This window comes from Sprattus sprattus (genome assembly GCF_963457725.1).
Source record: "Sprattus sprattus genome assembly, chromosome: 4".
Taxonomy (NCBI): Eukaryota; Metazoa; Chordata; class Actinopteri; order Clupeiformes; family Clupeidae; genus Sprattus; species Sprattus sprattus.
This window is the reverse complement of record NC_137923.1, coordinates 4272667-4289976: the sequence shown is the minus strand read 5'-3', so window position 1 is coordinate 4289976 and position 17310 is coordinate 4272667. Positions and strand designations below refer to the sequence as shown.

Here is a 17310-nt window from a genome sequence, read left to right as displayed (position 1 = left end):
GCGCTGCTCCGTCCACCCGCAGCCTCTCCTCATCATCTCAGGCCGAGGAGCCTCAGGTCAGAGGTCGCCTTCAGGCAGGGAGAGGGGGAGAGCAGGAGGATGAAGGGAGGGAGGGAGGGGGGGGGAGAGCAGGAAGATGAAGGGAGGGAGGGGAGGGAGGGGAGGGGGGGGAGAGAGACAGGGAGAGTTGCCACACCAGGTGATGGGCGGCAGGAGGGATATTTTATTCATTCACTGCAGAGTTGCCTGAAATAGACAGAAAAGGGCTGTGACAGGTAGCCACACTCTACACAACCTCCAACCTCCCATCCCTCCACCTCTCTGTTTCTCTCTCTCTCCTGCTTCCTCCTCTTGCTTTCCCTCTCCCTCACACACACACACACACACACACACACACACACACACACACACACACACACACACACACACACACACACACACACACACACACACACACACACAAACACACATACCCGCACACAAGCACACACACACACACACACACACACACACCTGCACACAAGCACACAAGCACACACACATCCACACACACACACACACACACACACACACACACACACACAAAACTCTTCCAAACTCTGCCCCTGCAAGGAGCCAGCCAATTTCCACTGGCCTGTCGAGGAGGATGATGGGGAGGCGTCGGCCTAATCAGCCCTCCCAGGAATCCCCATTGCTGGCACTCACACACACACACACACACACACACACACACACACACAAACACACACACATTCTGAGATATACATCCTGCACCACAGGCTGACCATTTTGACCGGCCCCTGGGTGTGTGTGTGATCCATTAGGGGGGGCGGGGTGGATGGTGGTCTCCGACCTACTGACTGGGCTCCCAGTGCCCTCTCCCTCATCACATCCCCCTCTCCCCATAGAAGAGCCCTATACCAGACCCCCCTCATTTAAAGCCAAGGAGAAGAGTGGATTATTTCATGAGAGCACAGAGAGAGAGAGAGAGAGAGAGAGAGAAAGGAGCAGGGGAGAGAGAAAGAAAGAAAGAGAGAGATTTGCTGAAAATATTATATGGTACTCCCATTTGAAAGAGAAACAAAGAGGGGAGAGAGGTGGAGAGAGATCTCAGGTTAACCTCCTACTCAAAGTAGCCCCTATTTTCTCTCTCTCTCTCTCTTTCTCTCTCTCAGTCTCTGTCTTTCATTCTCTACCTCACTTATTTCATTCTCTGCTCCCAATGATGATTGATAATGTCTCATTTCTTTATAACTGTCTATAGTCTTCTAGTATTAGCAATGAAAGAATACAAATCAGCTAGGCATTTGTAACACTATATGACTAATCTATGGAAATACAATAACTGCTGATGAGAACTTACATACAAATTCAAGTTTAGAAAAGAAAGACTTAAATGTATCTAAAGTACAGCCATTTTCAATCAGGCATTGTGCCTTTAGAACGGGTGTAGTTTAATTTGTTCTGAAATGATCTGAAATCATTTAATTTTGAATAGAAATAAATAACAGCAATCCACTCTCTCTCCTTCTCCCCTGCGTCGAGCTGCAGCGGGAAGCTGTACGGTGACGTTTTCAATCCAAAAGATTGTCCCTTAATTATGTTCTATTCCTATGACTCCTCGCAGTGCTCTTGTGTGAAGGCTGGGTGAGGTGGTAAGTCATGTTAAATATACTTCCTCTGACAGAGGAGCAGCAGGTACAGTAGGACTTCGGTTCGGGTGCCTGCAGGACTCATACCTTAATTGGAGTCTTTTCAAAGGATTTCTTCAAAGATGATCTAAAACTCAGGCTTTAATGAGAGAGAGAGAGAGAATGTGTGACAGAGAAGTACTTCAGCGTAGTAAGTTCCATCTCCTGCTCCTCGATCACAGTTCTTTTTTTACCCTTCTTGTTGCTCTGATTGACTGGGACTGGACAGGGATCAGTTTCCACCGCAAGGTCAAATCATTCTCACATGTGCTCATTTATAGCAAAACTCCAAAGATCATCCCCATCCTTCTCTATGATTGGTCAGTAGCACACACACACTTTGAATAGAGCTGCTCAGTGACTTCTTTCACTTCTCTAATGACACCCTCTGTTGTTAAAAACAAAAAAAATAGAACAAAGTAAGTCAAATCAAGATTTTGGATGCCCATGCCCATTCTTTCTTTCTTTATTCCCGGTCAGTTTTCCCGGTTGGAAGTATGTGACTAGAAAACAGAAAGAGTGACACTTCTGGTGTGTTCCTGAATCGAGTGCCTGGCATGAATACTTGCGCGTGGAGAGAGAGAGAGAGAGAGAGAGAGAGCACACGGAGACTTAGGGGAGCCGATCTGACATGTGAATCTTTAATGTTCCTTGTTGCCGAGTGAGCCGTCCCATTCGTGTGCCACCCCGAAGCGCATTCGCATTTGTTTGGTCCTGAGTGGCTTCTCAGCTACCTCGTCCTCTTCATCCTCCTCTTCCTCCTCTTCCTCCTCCTCTTCCTCAGCGCTGTGATTTGCACACTGTGACAGCCTCCTTCACTTTTTGAAGCCCTGTTTTTATTTTTTTAACATGTCGTTTCCCCCTCTTTGACACACTAGGTGTTCCAAAGCTCTGACACACAGACTCCAAAGTTCCCCCCCCCCCCCCCCCAAAATGGAGGTGAAGTGAGTAAAAAGAGAAAAAAAGATGGGGGGGGGGATCTTGTTTGTGATGCACTATTGTTCATATTTAAGGCTGTTATAATGATGTAAAAAAAAAAAAACACTGTAAACACACACTTTAAAAGAATATAAATATTATGAAAGGCGTGTGCAGATGAATAGCTTTTGGCTGCGGGATGTTACACAAGACTGACGTCCCACTTCTGCAGGTGGATCAGAATAAGACAGTGTGACATACCCCACGCTCCTGGGAGGATTGTGTATGTGTGTGTGTGTGTGTGGGGGGGGGGGGGGGGGGGGGGTGTTTGTGTGCGTGTGCATCAGTTTATAGTGTGTCTGTTCATACCAGTGCTCCTGAGTACTCCTGTCTTTGTTTCCTCCTCTCATAGGGTCTGATGTTTGTGAATACATGAGTGTGTGTGTGTGGGTGTGTGTGTGTGTTTGTGTGTGTGTGTCTAAAGGGAGACATGACAAAAACTCCCAGAAGCCTTTGAGCGCTCTCTCTTTCTCTCTCCTTCTCTCTCCCTCTCCCTTTCTTTTCCCTACTGCCTCACCGCCGAGGGAACTTAAATCCAAACAAACAGCAACGCTCTGCACACAGCACAGAAATCTATCACCGCGTTTGATCCCTGACACTCCGCTGCAACTTGTGTTTTTTTTTGGTAAACTTTCTCAAACTTTCATAGCAGATGTCATTAATGGGAGATGAAGAAACACAGTGCACGTTTGCTGGAGGTGTTTGGTGTATATGTCTGATGCAATGTGTGTTTTAAGGTTTAAGACTCTTTTGAGGGTGTAGATTATCAAGCTCAGGAGGGCGAACCTGGAACCCATGTTTACCTTATGCGAGTTATGCCTTTGTTTGTTTGTTGTTTTTTTTGTAGGCTTTAAAACAAACTTGGAATATCTTATGTCGTAGAATATCGTATGTGTTAGACACTGCAGACACTGCATTTTATTGCACAGTGCAACAATAAGACATGCTTTTCCATGAGGAAGCGGTAAAATATTGTTCTGAAATCCCATTCAGTACATAGTTGAAACAGTGGCACTTTTAAGTTCTGCCCCAAAAATACAGGAGAAGCATTTCAGTGCCGACCCTTCTTAGTGAAACAAAAGTCTCTAACTGTCTGTGTGTATGTGTGTGGAGGTATGTGTGTTAGAGAGAGAGAGAGGGTGAGGCAGAGTGGTATAGATAGATAGAGAAAGAGCGGGTAAGAGAAAGGGAGAAGGGAGAGTATTGAGGGAGAGAGAGAGATAGAGAGAGAGTGAGGGAGTGAGTAAATGTGTTTTGTTGCCGGGACTGGCATGCGAAGCCCCACAGACCCCATCTCCCTCCCAGTGACAGGCAGAGATCCACCCTCCCGCCGTCTAATTAGAGGATGTAGCCCAGGGCTCGCGGCCCAGGAAGACCCATCCCCCTCGTACGATCGCTCCCTAAAGAAAGCATTTAATTGGGTTCCTAAGTCCTAGCCTTCATTTTTCCGTGTGAAAGGCATCTGTGTAGACATCACCTCAGAATTTAGCTCTCTCGGTTTTTTTTTTTTCGTCTTCTTTTTTCTTTTCTTTTTTGTCTTTGGGGGTAATAATATCAGAATCCCTGCTTGTCTGAATGCTTCTCTTTTTTTCTGTGATGTCTCTCTCTCTCTCTCTCCCGCTTCCTCTCCCTCTCCCTCTCTCTATCTCTCCCTCTGCCTTCCCTCTGTCTCTATCCTTCTCCCTTAATGAGGGCCCATAATAACACAGCAGTTGTGCAGTTGTTTTGCTTCCTCAGTCAAACAGCAGGATCTCCGCGCAGCGGAGTTTTCGAGGAGCCTTCGCTTTGCCACTTCGACAGTGTAATGAGTGTCATTTGGAGCAACAAAGCCGCTAAAGGATGGTTGTTTGCCTCTCTAGTCATACTTCAAAAACCCTGCCTCTATCAGGTGTGTATAGTGTAGCCAGCCACTGCTACGCCACCTCGGAAATCATAAGCCGTTTTGTACTGAGGCACTTTGTCGAACGTCATCATTTGCCAGCACACATTGGGAGAGGCGGATAGAGTGCGTTTGAAAGAAAGACAAGAAGAAAGAAAAGAGGAAAAAGAAAGGAACAAAGAGGTATTAGTGACATTATCAAGGAGTGCAGGCATATTAAGTGTGGCGGGGTTATAATGCAGCTATTATCTGTTTATTACAGTGCCGTGGAAATTGAAGCCTTTGTATGGCCAAAACATGCGTGCACCATATGCACCCACAGACACACACGCACACACACACACACACACACACATACATAAACCCCACCCTAACCCCAGAACAGTATGTCCACGGGTCCCCAGATGCCGCACTTCAAACGAGATGGTCCGTTTCCAAGGATACTGAGCCGGTTGTGGCAAAACAGAGGATGAGGTCGAATCTCCCCACGGCCTGATAAGTGTTGACTGTGGAGAATGCCAGCTGCTTATGTGATTCGCACAGTTATTTATTTATTTATTTATATTTTATTGGGCTAAAACCGGACAGCAGTCATTTCTGAGGGCATGGAGCCAGATCAGGCTGAGCCAGCCGCCCCAGGGGACAGGCCAGAGCCGGCGAGCCAACCCCCCCACCCACCCCCCCCCCCCCCCCCCCCCCCCCGTCAGAGCGTCCTTAATGTGCATGTATATCACACAAGCCCAGAGCCGCCGCCGCTGCAGCCGCACACGTCCGCACGGAGCTGCCAGCCGAGGCCAAATCACTGCCACAAATCAGCCGAAATCCACTCACACCTCATTCACAGAAAATCAATCAGCGGTCCATGTATAGATCTGAGATGCGAGAGGTGTGTGGAGGACAGCGTGGTGCAGTCCTCCAGACTTAGTGGCGGTCTTTGTCCTTTGTGTTGTGTCGAGGTGCCTCTCTACCTCATCACTTTACGTTTGCTCAGAAGAGCAAGGACCTGCAGCACGCCACCTTTTTGTTTTTTGTTGTTGTTGTTGTTTGACAGCCTGTCAGAACAAAGCCCAGATCATCAGATACACACACACACACACAACCAAATTGGTGTAGTGGTGGTGACTACGGCGTTGACTATCTCCACCGCCACCGCCGCTGCTCGCTTGTTGCTTTTGGAGCGTCCGCAGCCCTGGTGCCGTGTCTGGTGTGTTGGTGTGGGTGCCGGGAGCGCCTGTGCCCGGGTGTTTGTGGTTCGCGTACATGGCTGCAGCTGTGATTTCTTTTGTCTGGCTCTGCTCTACTCTGCTCTGCTGTGCTCTGCTCCGCTCTGCTCTGCTCTACTGTGCTGGGCTCAGTGCAGTGCTGCTATGCCTTAATTAAAACCCTGACTGATGAGTCGGAGAGCACAGTGGCAGTCTCTGTGGCTTCGCCCGCTCCCCGGGAGCCAGACGCAGCTCAGCTCCATGCACACACACAGACACACACACACACACACACACACACACGTGGGCATGCACGCATGCACACGCACACACACACACACACACACACATGCACACACACACACACACACACACACACATACACACACACACATGTGCGCATGCACACACACACACATACACACACACACACGCAAACATACACACACACATACACACACACACACGCAAACATACACACACACACATACACACACACACACGCAAACATACACACACACACACACACACACACAGCAGCAGCCACAGCAGAAGGCTCACATGCACACATGGCTGTTTACATGCTATTAACACACAGGGCGCCTCGGCAAGTGTAAAATGGCGTCCTCCCAGCCACTTGTGATTGAGTGAGACAGAGACAGAGAGCGAGAGAGAGAAAGAGAGATGGAGTGAAAGATGGAGGCAGACCCTCAGTGGCATCTTCCCTTGCCTCTTTGTGCTGTAAATATTGGATGAGGCGATCTTCACAGGTCTCTCTCATAGAGCCACAAAAACAAATCCAAAATAGGCGGAAATTAACAAAACAAACCAATAAAATGATGCAACAGTGATGCCAGGAAATTGTTGGGTGCACCCAAATTATAAAGCATAATTAACTGACTATATTAACACAGCGGATTCTCCTTCCTCGTTACAGTGCCTTTGCTGAATTCAGCTGTATAGAAGTTGTACAATGGTAGTGTATCCTACCCAGTGGTAGTGGGTGTGCTGCAGAGGTGAAGCCCAAGGAAAATAAGTGGGTGTAATGCAGGTGGATGAAGTCTGGCTCATTGCGCTGGGCTGATAACCGGCGGGGTTAGGCTGCTGGGGCAGCCCTCATTACAGGGAGCCTTGCAGCAGGGACCTTTCGCCCGGCTATGTGAGCGCAGCGCTTCCCCCATCCCTCATGCCTTGTCGCGTCTCCTCTCACCTCCTCTGAGTGTTCCCTCCGGAGGTCGTCTGAAAGCCCCACTCTCCTTCTCTCTCTCTCTCTCGCTCTCTTTCTTTCTCTCTCTCTCTCTCTCTCTCTCCTGGTTGGCCCGGCGCTTTGAAGACAGGGGAGATCTCTCACAGTCACACCGTAACATGAGATACTCTGAGAGTCCACCAGTGAAGAACAGAGGTTCTGTCTCTCTTTTTTTTTTTTTTTTTACTTTTGGTCAAAGTGGCAGCGGCTGTTTTAAGGCTAGCCAGCGCTACAAGCTGGCCTTTGTCAGGGCATGTGGACAGGGCACCATGTTAATACAGACAGAACTAGATGCCTGGAAAGCCCAGACCTTGGATGTCTGGAGTGAAAAGAAAGTGTTTCAGGATCATGCCTACAGGAACATGGTTCCATGTGTTGCATTTCTGCGTGGCAGCAAGCCTTTTAATGCTAAGAGTCCTAACAATCCTCTGTCACTGTCAGTCGTGTGAACAGAGCACAGGGAAGATACAGACAGAACTAGCTGTAACGGTCATACATGCAAAGAGAAGAAGATGCTTCAGTGATCATATTCACACCTACAGGAACTGGCCTTGGTGTTTATCCCTCCTCTGTTTCTCATTTATTTGTCTCGCTCTTCCCCCCACGATTTCTTGAATTTCTTTTCCTGGCCTCCTGCTTTGGTTGTTGTGCACAGCATCGTGTGTGCTGGGCCAGACCGCTGAACGGGGAAGAGAGTAGGATGAGTTTGCGCGGCGGTGTTAAAAATGAAACGGCGAGCTGTAATGTCGCTCTGGAACAGAGACACAGCACTTCTGCTGGCCCAGAAACGTTCTCCGATCTATCGCTGGCAATATCGATACGCGCCAGAGAAATGGGAAGTGACAAAAAGAGTGATTCGGTAATAAATCACACCGGACTACCTGTGCGCACACTCTCTCCCTCCCACATTCACTCTCTCCCGCTCGGCATCCCTCGCCGCGCTCTGGCTCGGGTATTTGTTGCACAGTGTGTTGACTCTCCTTATGCGTGTTGCACCTGTTTGCATGGAGCGCACAGGACCCCTGCTAGGCTTTGCTCCACTCTTACTCCCAAACCCTTGGGCTTGTTTTGTGCACCACTGTGTTTAGTGTGTGTGTGTGTGTTTCTGTGTTGAAAGAGAGAAAGAGGGAGTGTGTGAGTGTGTGTGCCTGTGTGTGTGTGTGTGTGTGTGTGAGAGAGAGAGAGTGCCTATGTGTGTGTGTGTGTGTGCCTGTGTGTGTGTGTGTGAGAGAGAGAGTGCCTATGTGTGTGTGTGTGTGTGTGAGAGAGAGAGTTCCTATGTGAGTGTGTGTGTGTGTGTGTGTTGGTGGGATGAGTTGATGAGGTGGGGGGAGTCGGGGGTGCAGCATGCGTTGCAGCAATCTGATGTAATGAGATGAAAGCCAAGGGGTAAACGTGGCAAAGCGCCAACAAAAGCAGAAGAAGCGCCCCCTGCAGGTGGTTGAGTGGGGGGGCGTGGGGTGAACCAGGTGGAGGGGTGGGACGGGTGGGATTGTATGGGCTTTGGGGGGGGGGCGGGGGGGTGGGGGGGTGGGTTAGGGGCGCTGCTATTGATCAGAGCAAACCTAATTTAGTGGAGAATCGACTGCAAAAGCTTTACCTGGCCCGAGCTTCTCGGCGTGTTAGCGAGCAGCGTGGGACGGCGAAGCGAGCAGAGGAAGCCAAGTCAGATGAAAGGAGAGCATGCTGGGAAGCGCGGCGCTTGGAAAGCACAGCCAGGAACGCGGCCTTTGACCAGGTCAGGAACGCCCGCCCCAACCAGGAGAGCACAGTCCACACAGCGAGCGCATGTGGAGACGGACTGGCCTATTTCTCTGAGGCGGTGACAGCAGACTGTCTTCACCAGAGTGTCTGACAAGCAGTGTGTGGGATGGAGGGGGGGGGGGGCTTGGGATGGGGGGGGGGGGGGGGGGGTCAAACAAAGCAGGGGTTCCCGTCTTACCCTTGATGTGAGAACATCTGGAGTCGGTTTGCTCTTGCTTGTCAGTGGGGTGCCACCAGAAACACAGGTGGGCAGTGAGCATAAGGTGCAGCAGCAAGAATCCACAAAGACACTAGTCAGCCCTAACGATGGATCCTGGTAGATACTTCTAGACTGTCCGTTTCTGTGATTGTAGAAAATATCTCACATCGCCAGTATTTGCTGTCAACCACTGTCTCCATCCAAGGTGTTGGGGAGAATAAAAGATGGTGTGCTTATGGTTTGGATGTGCTACCATCAGGGAGGTCCAATGTATGTGATACGAATTAAGGTCCCACCTACATTCCTAAGATTAATGTAATTTTGGTATTGTTTTTCAATTTTTGTGTTTTCGTATAATCATCCTTTTTCAATTTGCCAACTTAGTTAACAGAATCAGAGCGGAGACATTTGTGGGTGGATGTTATATTACGCACGTCTGGCTCCAGGACTGTGTGTTGACACTGGCAGACACTGATAATGAGATCATCAAGTACTCTGATCAAATAATAAAAAGAATACATGATATTATATCAGCAATATTCCATTTAATTTGGAGACAGGAAGCTTCAAGCATTACTCCACCTATAGGACAGAGCTCGAGAATGGCGGTGACAAAAGCTTTGTTAGCTTTTTTTTCTCTCCTCCTTTTTTTTATCCTCAGTTTTCTTCTTTTCTTGCACTTTTTTTCCCCTCTCCCTTCCCTCAGCTTGCATTGGCTGGCGGTGGAGTCGTTTAACACTGTCCTTGAGAATGCCTTGAGTGAGAAAACTCCTCACATGTTTAAGGGAAAAGGTAGACTGCAGTTTGTGTCAGCCAGGGCCCAGCTTCTCCCCGGGGGCTTTATTTTCCCCTCTAATAGCTGTTACGAGCCCTACATTCATATCCAAGGAGTCACATTCCTTTGGGGTGCCTGCAAAGACACAGACACACACACACACACACACAGTGAGACACACTCTCTCTCTCTGTCTCTCTCTCTCACACACACACACACACACACACACACACACACACAGTGAGACACACTCTCTCTCTCTGTCTCTCTCTCACACACACACACACACACACCACAGACACAGACACATACTCACTTTGCGGCGCTCCGTGTCAATATCCTGCCATTTGAAGTCACGTACAGCAGGGGCCGGTGGGAGCCTCGGTGGAGCCAGGCTGACGGGTAATGGCCCGCATTCATTAATAAGGTTGCCGTGCTCCTGTCCCTCCCCGGCAACGCCACGGATGTCTTCACCAGAAAGGAGGGGGTGTCTCCCCAAGGGAGCCCCCCCTCTTCCCCCAGCCTCCCAACACCATCATCACCCCCCCCCCCACACACACACACACACACACACACACACACACTCTCCCCCGCCCACACATACACACACACACTCCACCCCTCCTCCCTCACTCACTTAAAGGAGCTCCATCTTAGCCAGGACTGATCGGGCTTAAAAGGAGGGAGATGCTGCCTGGTGCTTCACTGCACAGGGGTGCCGTCTAGGCGCCCTGTCACTGAAGCACAGCTCCGTCCCCCGCTTTAAATCGCCCGTAAACCACACCTGTCGGGCAGGAATCCACGCTCCCAAAGGCAGAATTGATGGGTGTTTAAACGCTTTGTCGGGTGGAGAAGGAGTGGAGAATGAGACAGTCTAGGCCCCCAACACAGGAGGACTCTCGTGGTGGAGAAAGAATGGTGTAGAGTAACAAAAGGTTGACAGTCAGAGTTGATGGATGTGAATGGCAGAGTCCAATTTGGAGTGGTTCTGTTTGATTTTAGGTGTGTGTCTGGCCGGGAATGCCTGCGAGAGGTTACATGTTTGTGTTGAAGTCCATGAACACACACACAAACACACCCCCACACACACACACATGCGCACGTGCTTGTACTTAAGGTTGTCTGAGGTGGCCGTGGGCGTCCTCGTGCCGTTGTTTATACGTGAGGCACACTCTGATGATGTGGTCCAATGACAGGTGTGCTTAGTCCATGCCAGTTTCCAGAGTCCAAGGCCATGTTTTTAACAGAGCGCAGCAAGTGGGGCATGTAGTTTGCATTAAAGGGATTAGCAGTCACTTCAAAAGATGACCTGGATTTTGCCCACCAGGGACACCAGTTACACACCCCCTGGTCCACGCTCCCCTTTAAAGAACCTCAGTCTGGCACTGTTCTTCTGCCACTGCCATGCTCATCACTGTGTGTGTGTGTGTGTGTGTGTGTGTGTGGCTGTGTCTGTGTGTGTGTGTGTGTGTGTGTGTGTGTGCGTGTGTGTGTGTGTGAGTACACAGGTGTATGAGGCCCTTGAGTTTTGTGTCTGTGGGAGCATTTTATTCCTTTGATTTTGTTCTCCAAGGCCTTTGCATATTTTTGATGAAAACTCAACTCAGACATTTTGGTCTTTTCATCACATTAACATTAAAATAAATCAGATTTATTCAAACAGGGTTTTGCTAAACATAATTTGCTCATATAGAGGGAAAATACTTTCAATAAGCAGTAACGCCGGAATAATAAATAACACTATTGAAGGAACACATCTGAGGATTACAGACAAAACAAAAAACACACGTTTAAATGATAGATCAGGGACAACAGAATCTCAGGTACTTAACAAAGTAGTCACACTGTTTATTTTGCCATTGTATTTATGGCTAAAGCCATTAACCCAGTTAAGCAGACATGGCCATTTCCAATAATTGATATACCTGAGCTCTTGTCATTTATCCCATCTGGATGAAAATACCCAGCCCCATTCTTGAACCCTGCCCAACTCCATCATCTGGGAAGTCTCCTCTGACACTCTGTATGATGGGGTTGATGACATCCCTTTCCCTTCTGTTGCCTTCTCTATGAATGGTTGTCATGGTCACAGCCATTGATCGCGTGGCGTATTCCTGTGGATTGAGATGTCACTGGGTGTCAGCGTTGGCGTGTCCTCGCGCGCGCCGAAGATTTAACCGTGCCCAAACCCCGGCAAGCACAACAGTCTATTGATCGCGATGCAAATATGACACCTTCCCTGGTTAATTGGATGTTGAAAATGGAAGTATCAGGGAATGTGACACTTGCCACAATGGTTCTGCTTCTTGGGAGAGACATGTCAATGGGGTTTTGTATTTCCTCATATTATTTCAAACCTCAGATGACTGAAAATATCTGAAGCATTACAGTGGCTTTTTTTAACATTAAACACATTGATAAACACTGAGTGTGATTGTTCTATTGATTTCATTGTAATCTGACATGCAAGAATCAATGTCGAATAAATCTCTCTCTCTCTCTCTCTTTCTCCCCCACTCATTCTCTCTCTCTCTTTCTCCCCCACTCTCTCTCTATCTCCCTCTCTCTTCCTCCCCCACCCCTATTTCTTTCTCTTGTAGAACCACACACTGAGCCAACACAGCAGTTAACAAGGTGATGGTGCCCCCCTCTGCCAACGCCACAATCACAGGCAACTCCATCGGAGGATGACGACGATCCATGTGGTTCTGTCCATTTTTGCACTGAACTCCAGTTTCAGTAACAGATTGTTTTTCCACAAAAGTGAAAAACAAAAAAAACTAAAAAAGACACATGACCCAAGGTTTTTGTGAATTGTAATGTTCAGTAACTGGCTAACGTGTAAATAATGTTCTTTATGTGTTGCTATTCTTCAGCTATCAAGCAGTCTTGCATTTGCCAGTGTAAAAAAGTATTTCTTACAAAAAAATGAAATAAAATGAACGAAACATGGCCATTGAAATGAAACAGTATGAAGATGAAACAGTATATGAAACAGACATCAGGACCAGTCATGGTGGACACAGTTGTGTAGTTACGGCTCTCTACGGCCGCTCTAAGCTTGCCTCTGAACCTCGCAGAGATGGAATGCTCGATCACCAGCAAACTGAAGCCTGCCATTTTGTGAATTACATTTCACAACTTTTCACAGTCACCTCAGTTTACAGGGCAAGCTGAGGCGCGTGGATCATTCATGCGTGGTCTGTCAATGTACAGAAAATAAAACGAAACAGCATTCTGATATATGCAAACCCAGTGACTCAGTGGGGGGAGGGGAGAAGAGGGCCATCTCTGGGAGAGAATAGCCCCTGCCAATCCTCAGAGCAGTTACCACTAGCATGGCAGAAATGTCTGCTTCTCTGAACAAACCTGTATATTTCTGTTATTAATGTTTACTGTTTGGCCCGAAGTCTGGATTGTCTGGAAGTTTCCTTTCATCTTTATTATATCAGTATATCACAATGGGGGTGGGGGGGTGGGGGGGTAATGATCTCCTTTCAGTTCAGTCTTTCTCAACGGGAGGTCACAGAGGCTTGTCCCCTACTCTCCCTGAAGCAGCCCTACCTTTGACTCATTTTATGTCCGATCCGTTGCGTCATAGAGGCAGGTGAAAGGCATTGTTCTATAGTCTGTACAGTATCCCTTAACCCAGACCCACAAACACCCATAAGTTCCCTTCTATACCAGTTTTACATTCATTGAACCTGAGATGCACTTTTGTATGAAACTTTCATGCTTGGACGTTCTTGTTGGGAAAAAAAAATGTCATTACTGTCTTGAGAGAAGACTTCTGCCACCTCAACTGAAAGACTCTGGTGAAACAAAATGTATCATGAACCGAAACCTCTGGTGTTAATTAAAAAAATGTCATGTACAAATATGAACTGAGATCTGAATTTGACAGACCTCCTTTTTTGTGTTGCACATGTGATGAAAATATTAAAACTGTATGATGAAATGGCTTTGCAGTCCCAAGACCCGTGCTTGTTTGTGTGTGAAAGAGAGAAAGAGAGACAGAGAGAGAGAGAGAATAAGGCCATTATATTTCTATTACTGTCTGTGTATGAAAACATCGCTTTACACACTATATTTTGACATGTGAATGATATTGACACTTAACAATAAAGTGTGAGTAAAAAAGGGATTTGTGTCAATGAAAATAATTCACGATATTTTAAGTTTCTTGAGTCACCGTCAAGGGCTCAACCCGTCGGCCGGGGCCACTTTGGCTGATATGTGAAGCAATAACATCAACATAAGTGGCCCAATGGTAGCTCCCTTCTTGCATGAAATGTAACAGGGTGGCTCGTTAGCTTGCTTTCATCCTACAGTAAATCATCTGATCTTTATATTGAAACAAATTAATAATTTACACTTTTCAATCGTTTTTTTTAGCTTTAAGTAGTTAAAATGTTTGCCAGATTGCCTTTTGCTATCGTAAATCTCTGGAGCATTGTTGTATAATTCTATTGGGGCATAGAGGGTTAAAGCTCTGATACCTTAATCAGTATCAGCACACATATTCGACTCAATAATAATTACATACACCAGACCAAAGCAGAATTAGCCCCATAACAGACTGACCATCAGTAGCTCATAAAAAATGATGACATTCAAGGACACATCAAACATTATGCAAATGTGTATTGTGTAATTGTTCAAATCGCTCCCACTCTCATCCCAAAACCACTCCCCAAAGCCTCCTGTCTGATCTGTGTAAATGTGACTGGATCTAATTGAGCTTTATATTTGTGGGTTGGGAAAAAGCGGATTGCCCCAAACACAACAGTCGACAAACAGCACAAACTGACCCTATTAAAAGTAGCCTACATTAGACTTATGGTGTTGAACAGTTGTAGGATGTGGTCCAGGGATTGTTAAGATGTTGTAGTCATTCAATTATTCATAAAATATGAATTGAAGATGTTCTGTTAAAATAAATGCTATGATTTCAGCTAAGTAGTGAAGTCAGAACAAGTCCAATTGTGATGAGAGAAAACTAAAACCATTCTGAAATCACCACAGAAGATCTATTTGAAAAAAAAATATTCTACAGAGTGTTACCTTGTTAAACAAACACGTGTCTTTCTCACATTCCCAGAAATATCAATGACATAAAAATCTGCTTTACTATATTGTCATTTGGGAGATTGCAAAACTAGACCTTTTCACAGTTTAAATATTTCAATGCAAAGGTTAACGTACTGCACAGTATGGCCAAGTGTTTGAGTGTTGGTGTGCTTGAGGCAAACTATGTATGCTTAAGATCTGTATTTAGTGTTACTTGTCAACCAATTTACTCACCAAAATGTTTTCTTACAAACTTTATAGAAATTATTTATATACACGTAAAGACACATCTGTACTTCATATTCCCCAGTAGTTTCTTCATCTGCTTGATAAAGGTAACTAGGTAACTAGAGTGTTCATCACTCACCTGATGGAAATAAACACAAAGCGTGACATTTTCTTAATTACATCCTCAGATAATTAGGCCTATGTATAGAGATTACGTTCTGGCTTTGTTGTGTGCTTATTAAACCTCATTTTGTGATTGAGCTAAAATGCAGTTTGTTTTAGTGTTCGTAGGTCAGAGACTAAAATGTGTAATTATATGCTGGAAAGAGCATGTTTGACGAGTTCATCTGTTGTAGATTGAAACAAAGTACATCTGTTCTATTTTCACCAACTAGAATGAGCATAGAATAACTATTATTAGTCAAGGAAATAACTGTGTGCAGAAACAGTTGGTAGGGTAAGCTGCAGAGCCCAAATCTGAGACCTTACCAGCAGCCATTTAAACAGTAGCCTAATTCAAATGTCTCTCATCAAGGTTTTGTTATCTTGTTGTATGTCTTGTGAGGCCATTTGCAAAGTGACGCAGTGCTGGTTACATTCTTGAACACTTTGTTTTTTAAAGTCGCCATTACCAGCTTCATTATTTGTTTGGTGTTAACTGCACACTGCTGACAGGGAAAATCTGCTGGAAAATTAGCTGGATGTACACATTAATAAAGCAGGGATGGTATGTACAAATCAGAAGTGGTGCGATTCCATCCATCCCCATTCTAACCATTAGACAGAATGTGGGCTTGGCAGCCCGGCAACAACGCAGAAAGCATCTCCCACTGCCAGGCACTTTTAATAAGCTTCAAGGGCATTTGAACCAGTCCAGAACACAGCACTGCCAGAGCAGGACTGGCCCAGACCATCCATTACATTAAATCGGGTGGTGGCCTCCTGCTCATATTTGTGATTTAATTAAATTTGCTCGCAAAAGGCATCATGGACCTAACCGCAGCCCCCCCCAATCCCCCCCCTCCCCGCCCAAACCCCCACCCCACCCCCCATGTTTCTCTCAGCCAACCTCACCAGTGCAGTGCAAAAACGCACACGGACGAATAGAAAGTAGTGTGCTTTGTGTGCCACCCAAGAATGTGAAATTGTTGGGAAGGTGGGGGTGAGATGGTGGCATGGGGAGGGGTGTAGAGGGGCTCTTTGGCATGGCTGCTCTCAGGGGTGTGTTTAAAGTGTTATAATTACACACACCCCTGCCCGTCTCTGACAGCGTGAGCCTGACCGCACGGCTTGCACAAAGGTGTCTTTGCCGAGGCTAATCCCCGGCGGTGCCGTAACCCCCTACACTCGGCTGTCCACATGCAATCATAAATACAGACTCACTCACTTGTTCTGTAGCATTGATGGGTCTTTATGTATACACATGTATACAAGACTGGAAAAGTGGGTTTGTGATTCTCAGCAATACTGTCTTCTCCCCAAGCCTCACCACCACTGCGGCTCTGCATGTACAGTATCTCTCTCCTTAGACAGAGGAAGAACTTAAGTTAAACATATTGCTAGCTGCTGCACTATTGCTTTTGTTTGTTTGACCCTTTCATCAAACATACTTCATACTCGTGCTTCAAAGTCATTTGCAATCACTTTTTGTATTTGACAGTAGTGACTACTGTCCATTAAAGCTCCTAATATGGTGGCTAGTGGATTTTAAGTGCATATACTGTGCTTGCTCATAACAGACAACCTCATTAAAACTGTCCTGCCAACTTTGTCTGAAAAACAACCCACTATTCCTCTCAAGTGTTCTCAACCTTAGATCAAGGAGCCCAAAACATATTTATTTTGTGTTCACCTGAACTCAAGCCAATCATAAATTCACTCAGACCAGTCTCCTCAAAAATGTGTACAATGTACTTTGTCCTCAGCATTGTTTTGTCCTTGCAGTTTTGCACTTTTTTGTCTCTTATTTTTTTTTAGTTTGTCTATCTCGCAGGAGAATTTGGTTTTGTGAAATCTCACCACAATTCGGTTGAGTGTTCCTCCCACTGAAGGGACCTGGGAGACCTCTTATGGCATTCAATATGTGCACTGAGGCATGGGATCCAGATCCATTTGGCCAGAGCGTCCACTGGGACTGTCTGGGGTAACCCAATATCTCACACCGCTGGTCCCAAGGTGGGCGCCATCTTTTAGGCCAATGGCAGTGGGCCCATACTGCTCTCAGTAAAATGGCGGTCTCTGCCTCACTCTCTGTACATTTGTCAGTGTGGAAACATTA

General features: G+C 46.6%; 1 protein-coding gene across 1 annotated transcript in view; it reads left to right on the top strand.

The window, feature by feature from the left end:
- Positions 1–13177, top strand: part of znf521 (zinc finger protein 521) — a gene marked incomplete at its 5' end in the record, with an annotated part of 114472 nt that extends 101295 nt beyond the window's left edge. Inside the window, one exon of the mRNA XM_080837626.1 lies at positions 12335–13177. Coding sequence (XP_080693752.1) covers positions 12335–12364 — 30 coding nt within the window. The 3' untranslated portion in view covers positions 12365–13177. The remainder of the gene's footprint in view (positions 1–12334) is intronic.
- Between the last annotated feature and the right edge of the window lie 4133 nt (positions 13178–17310).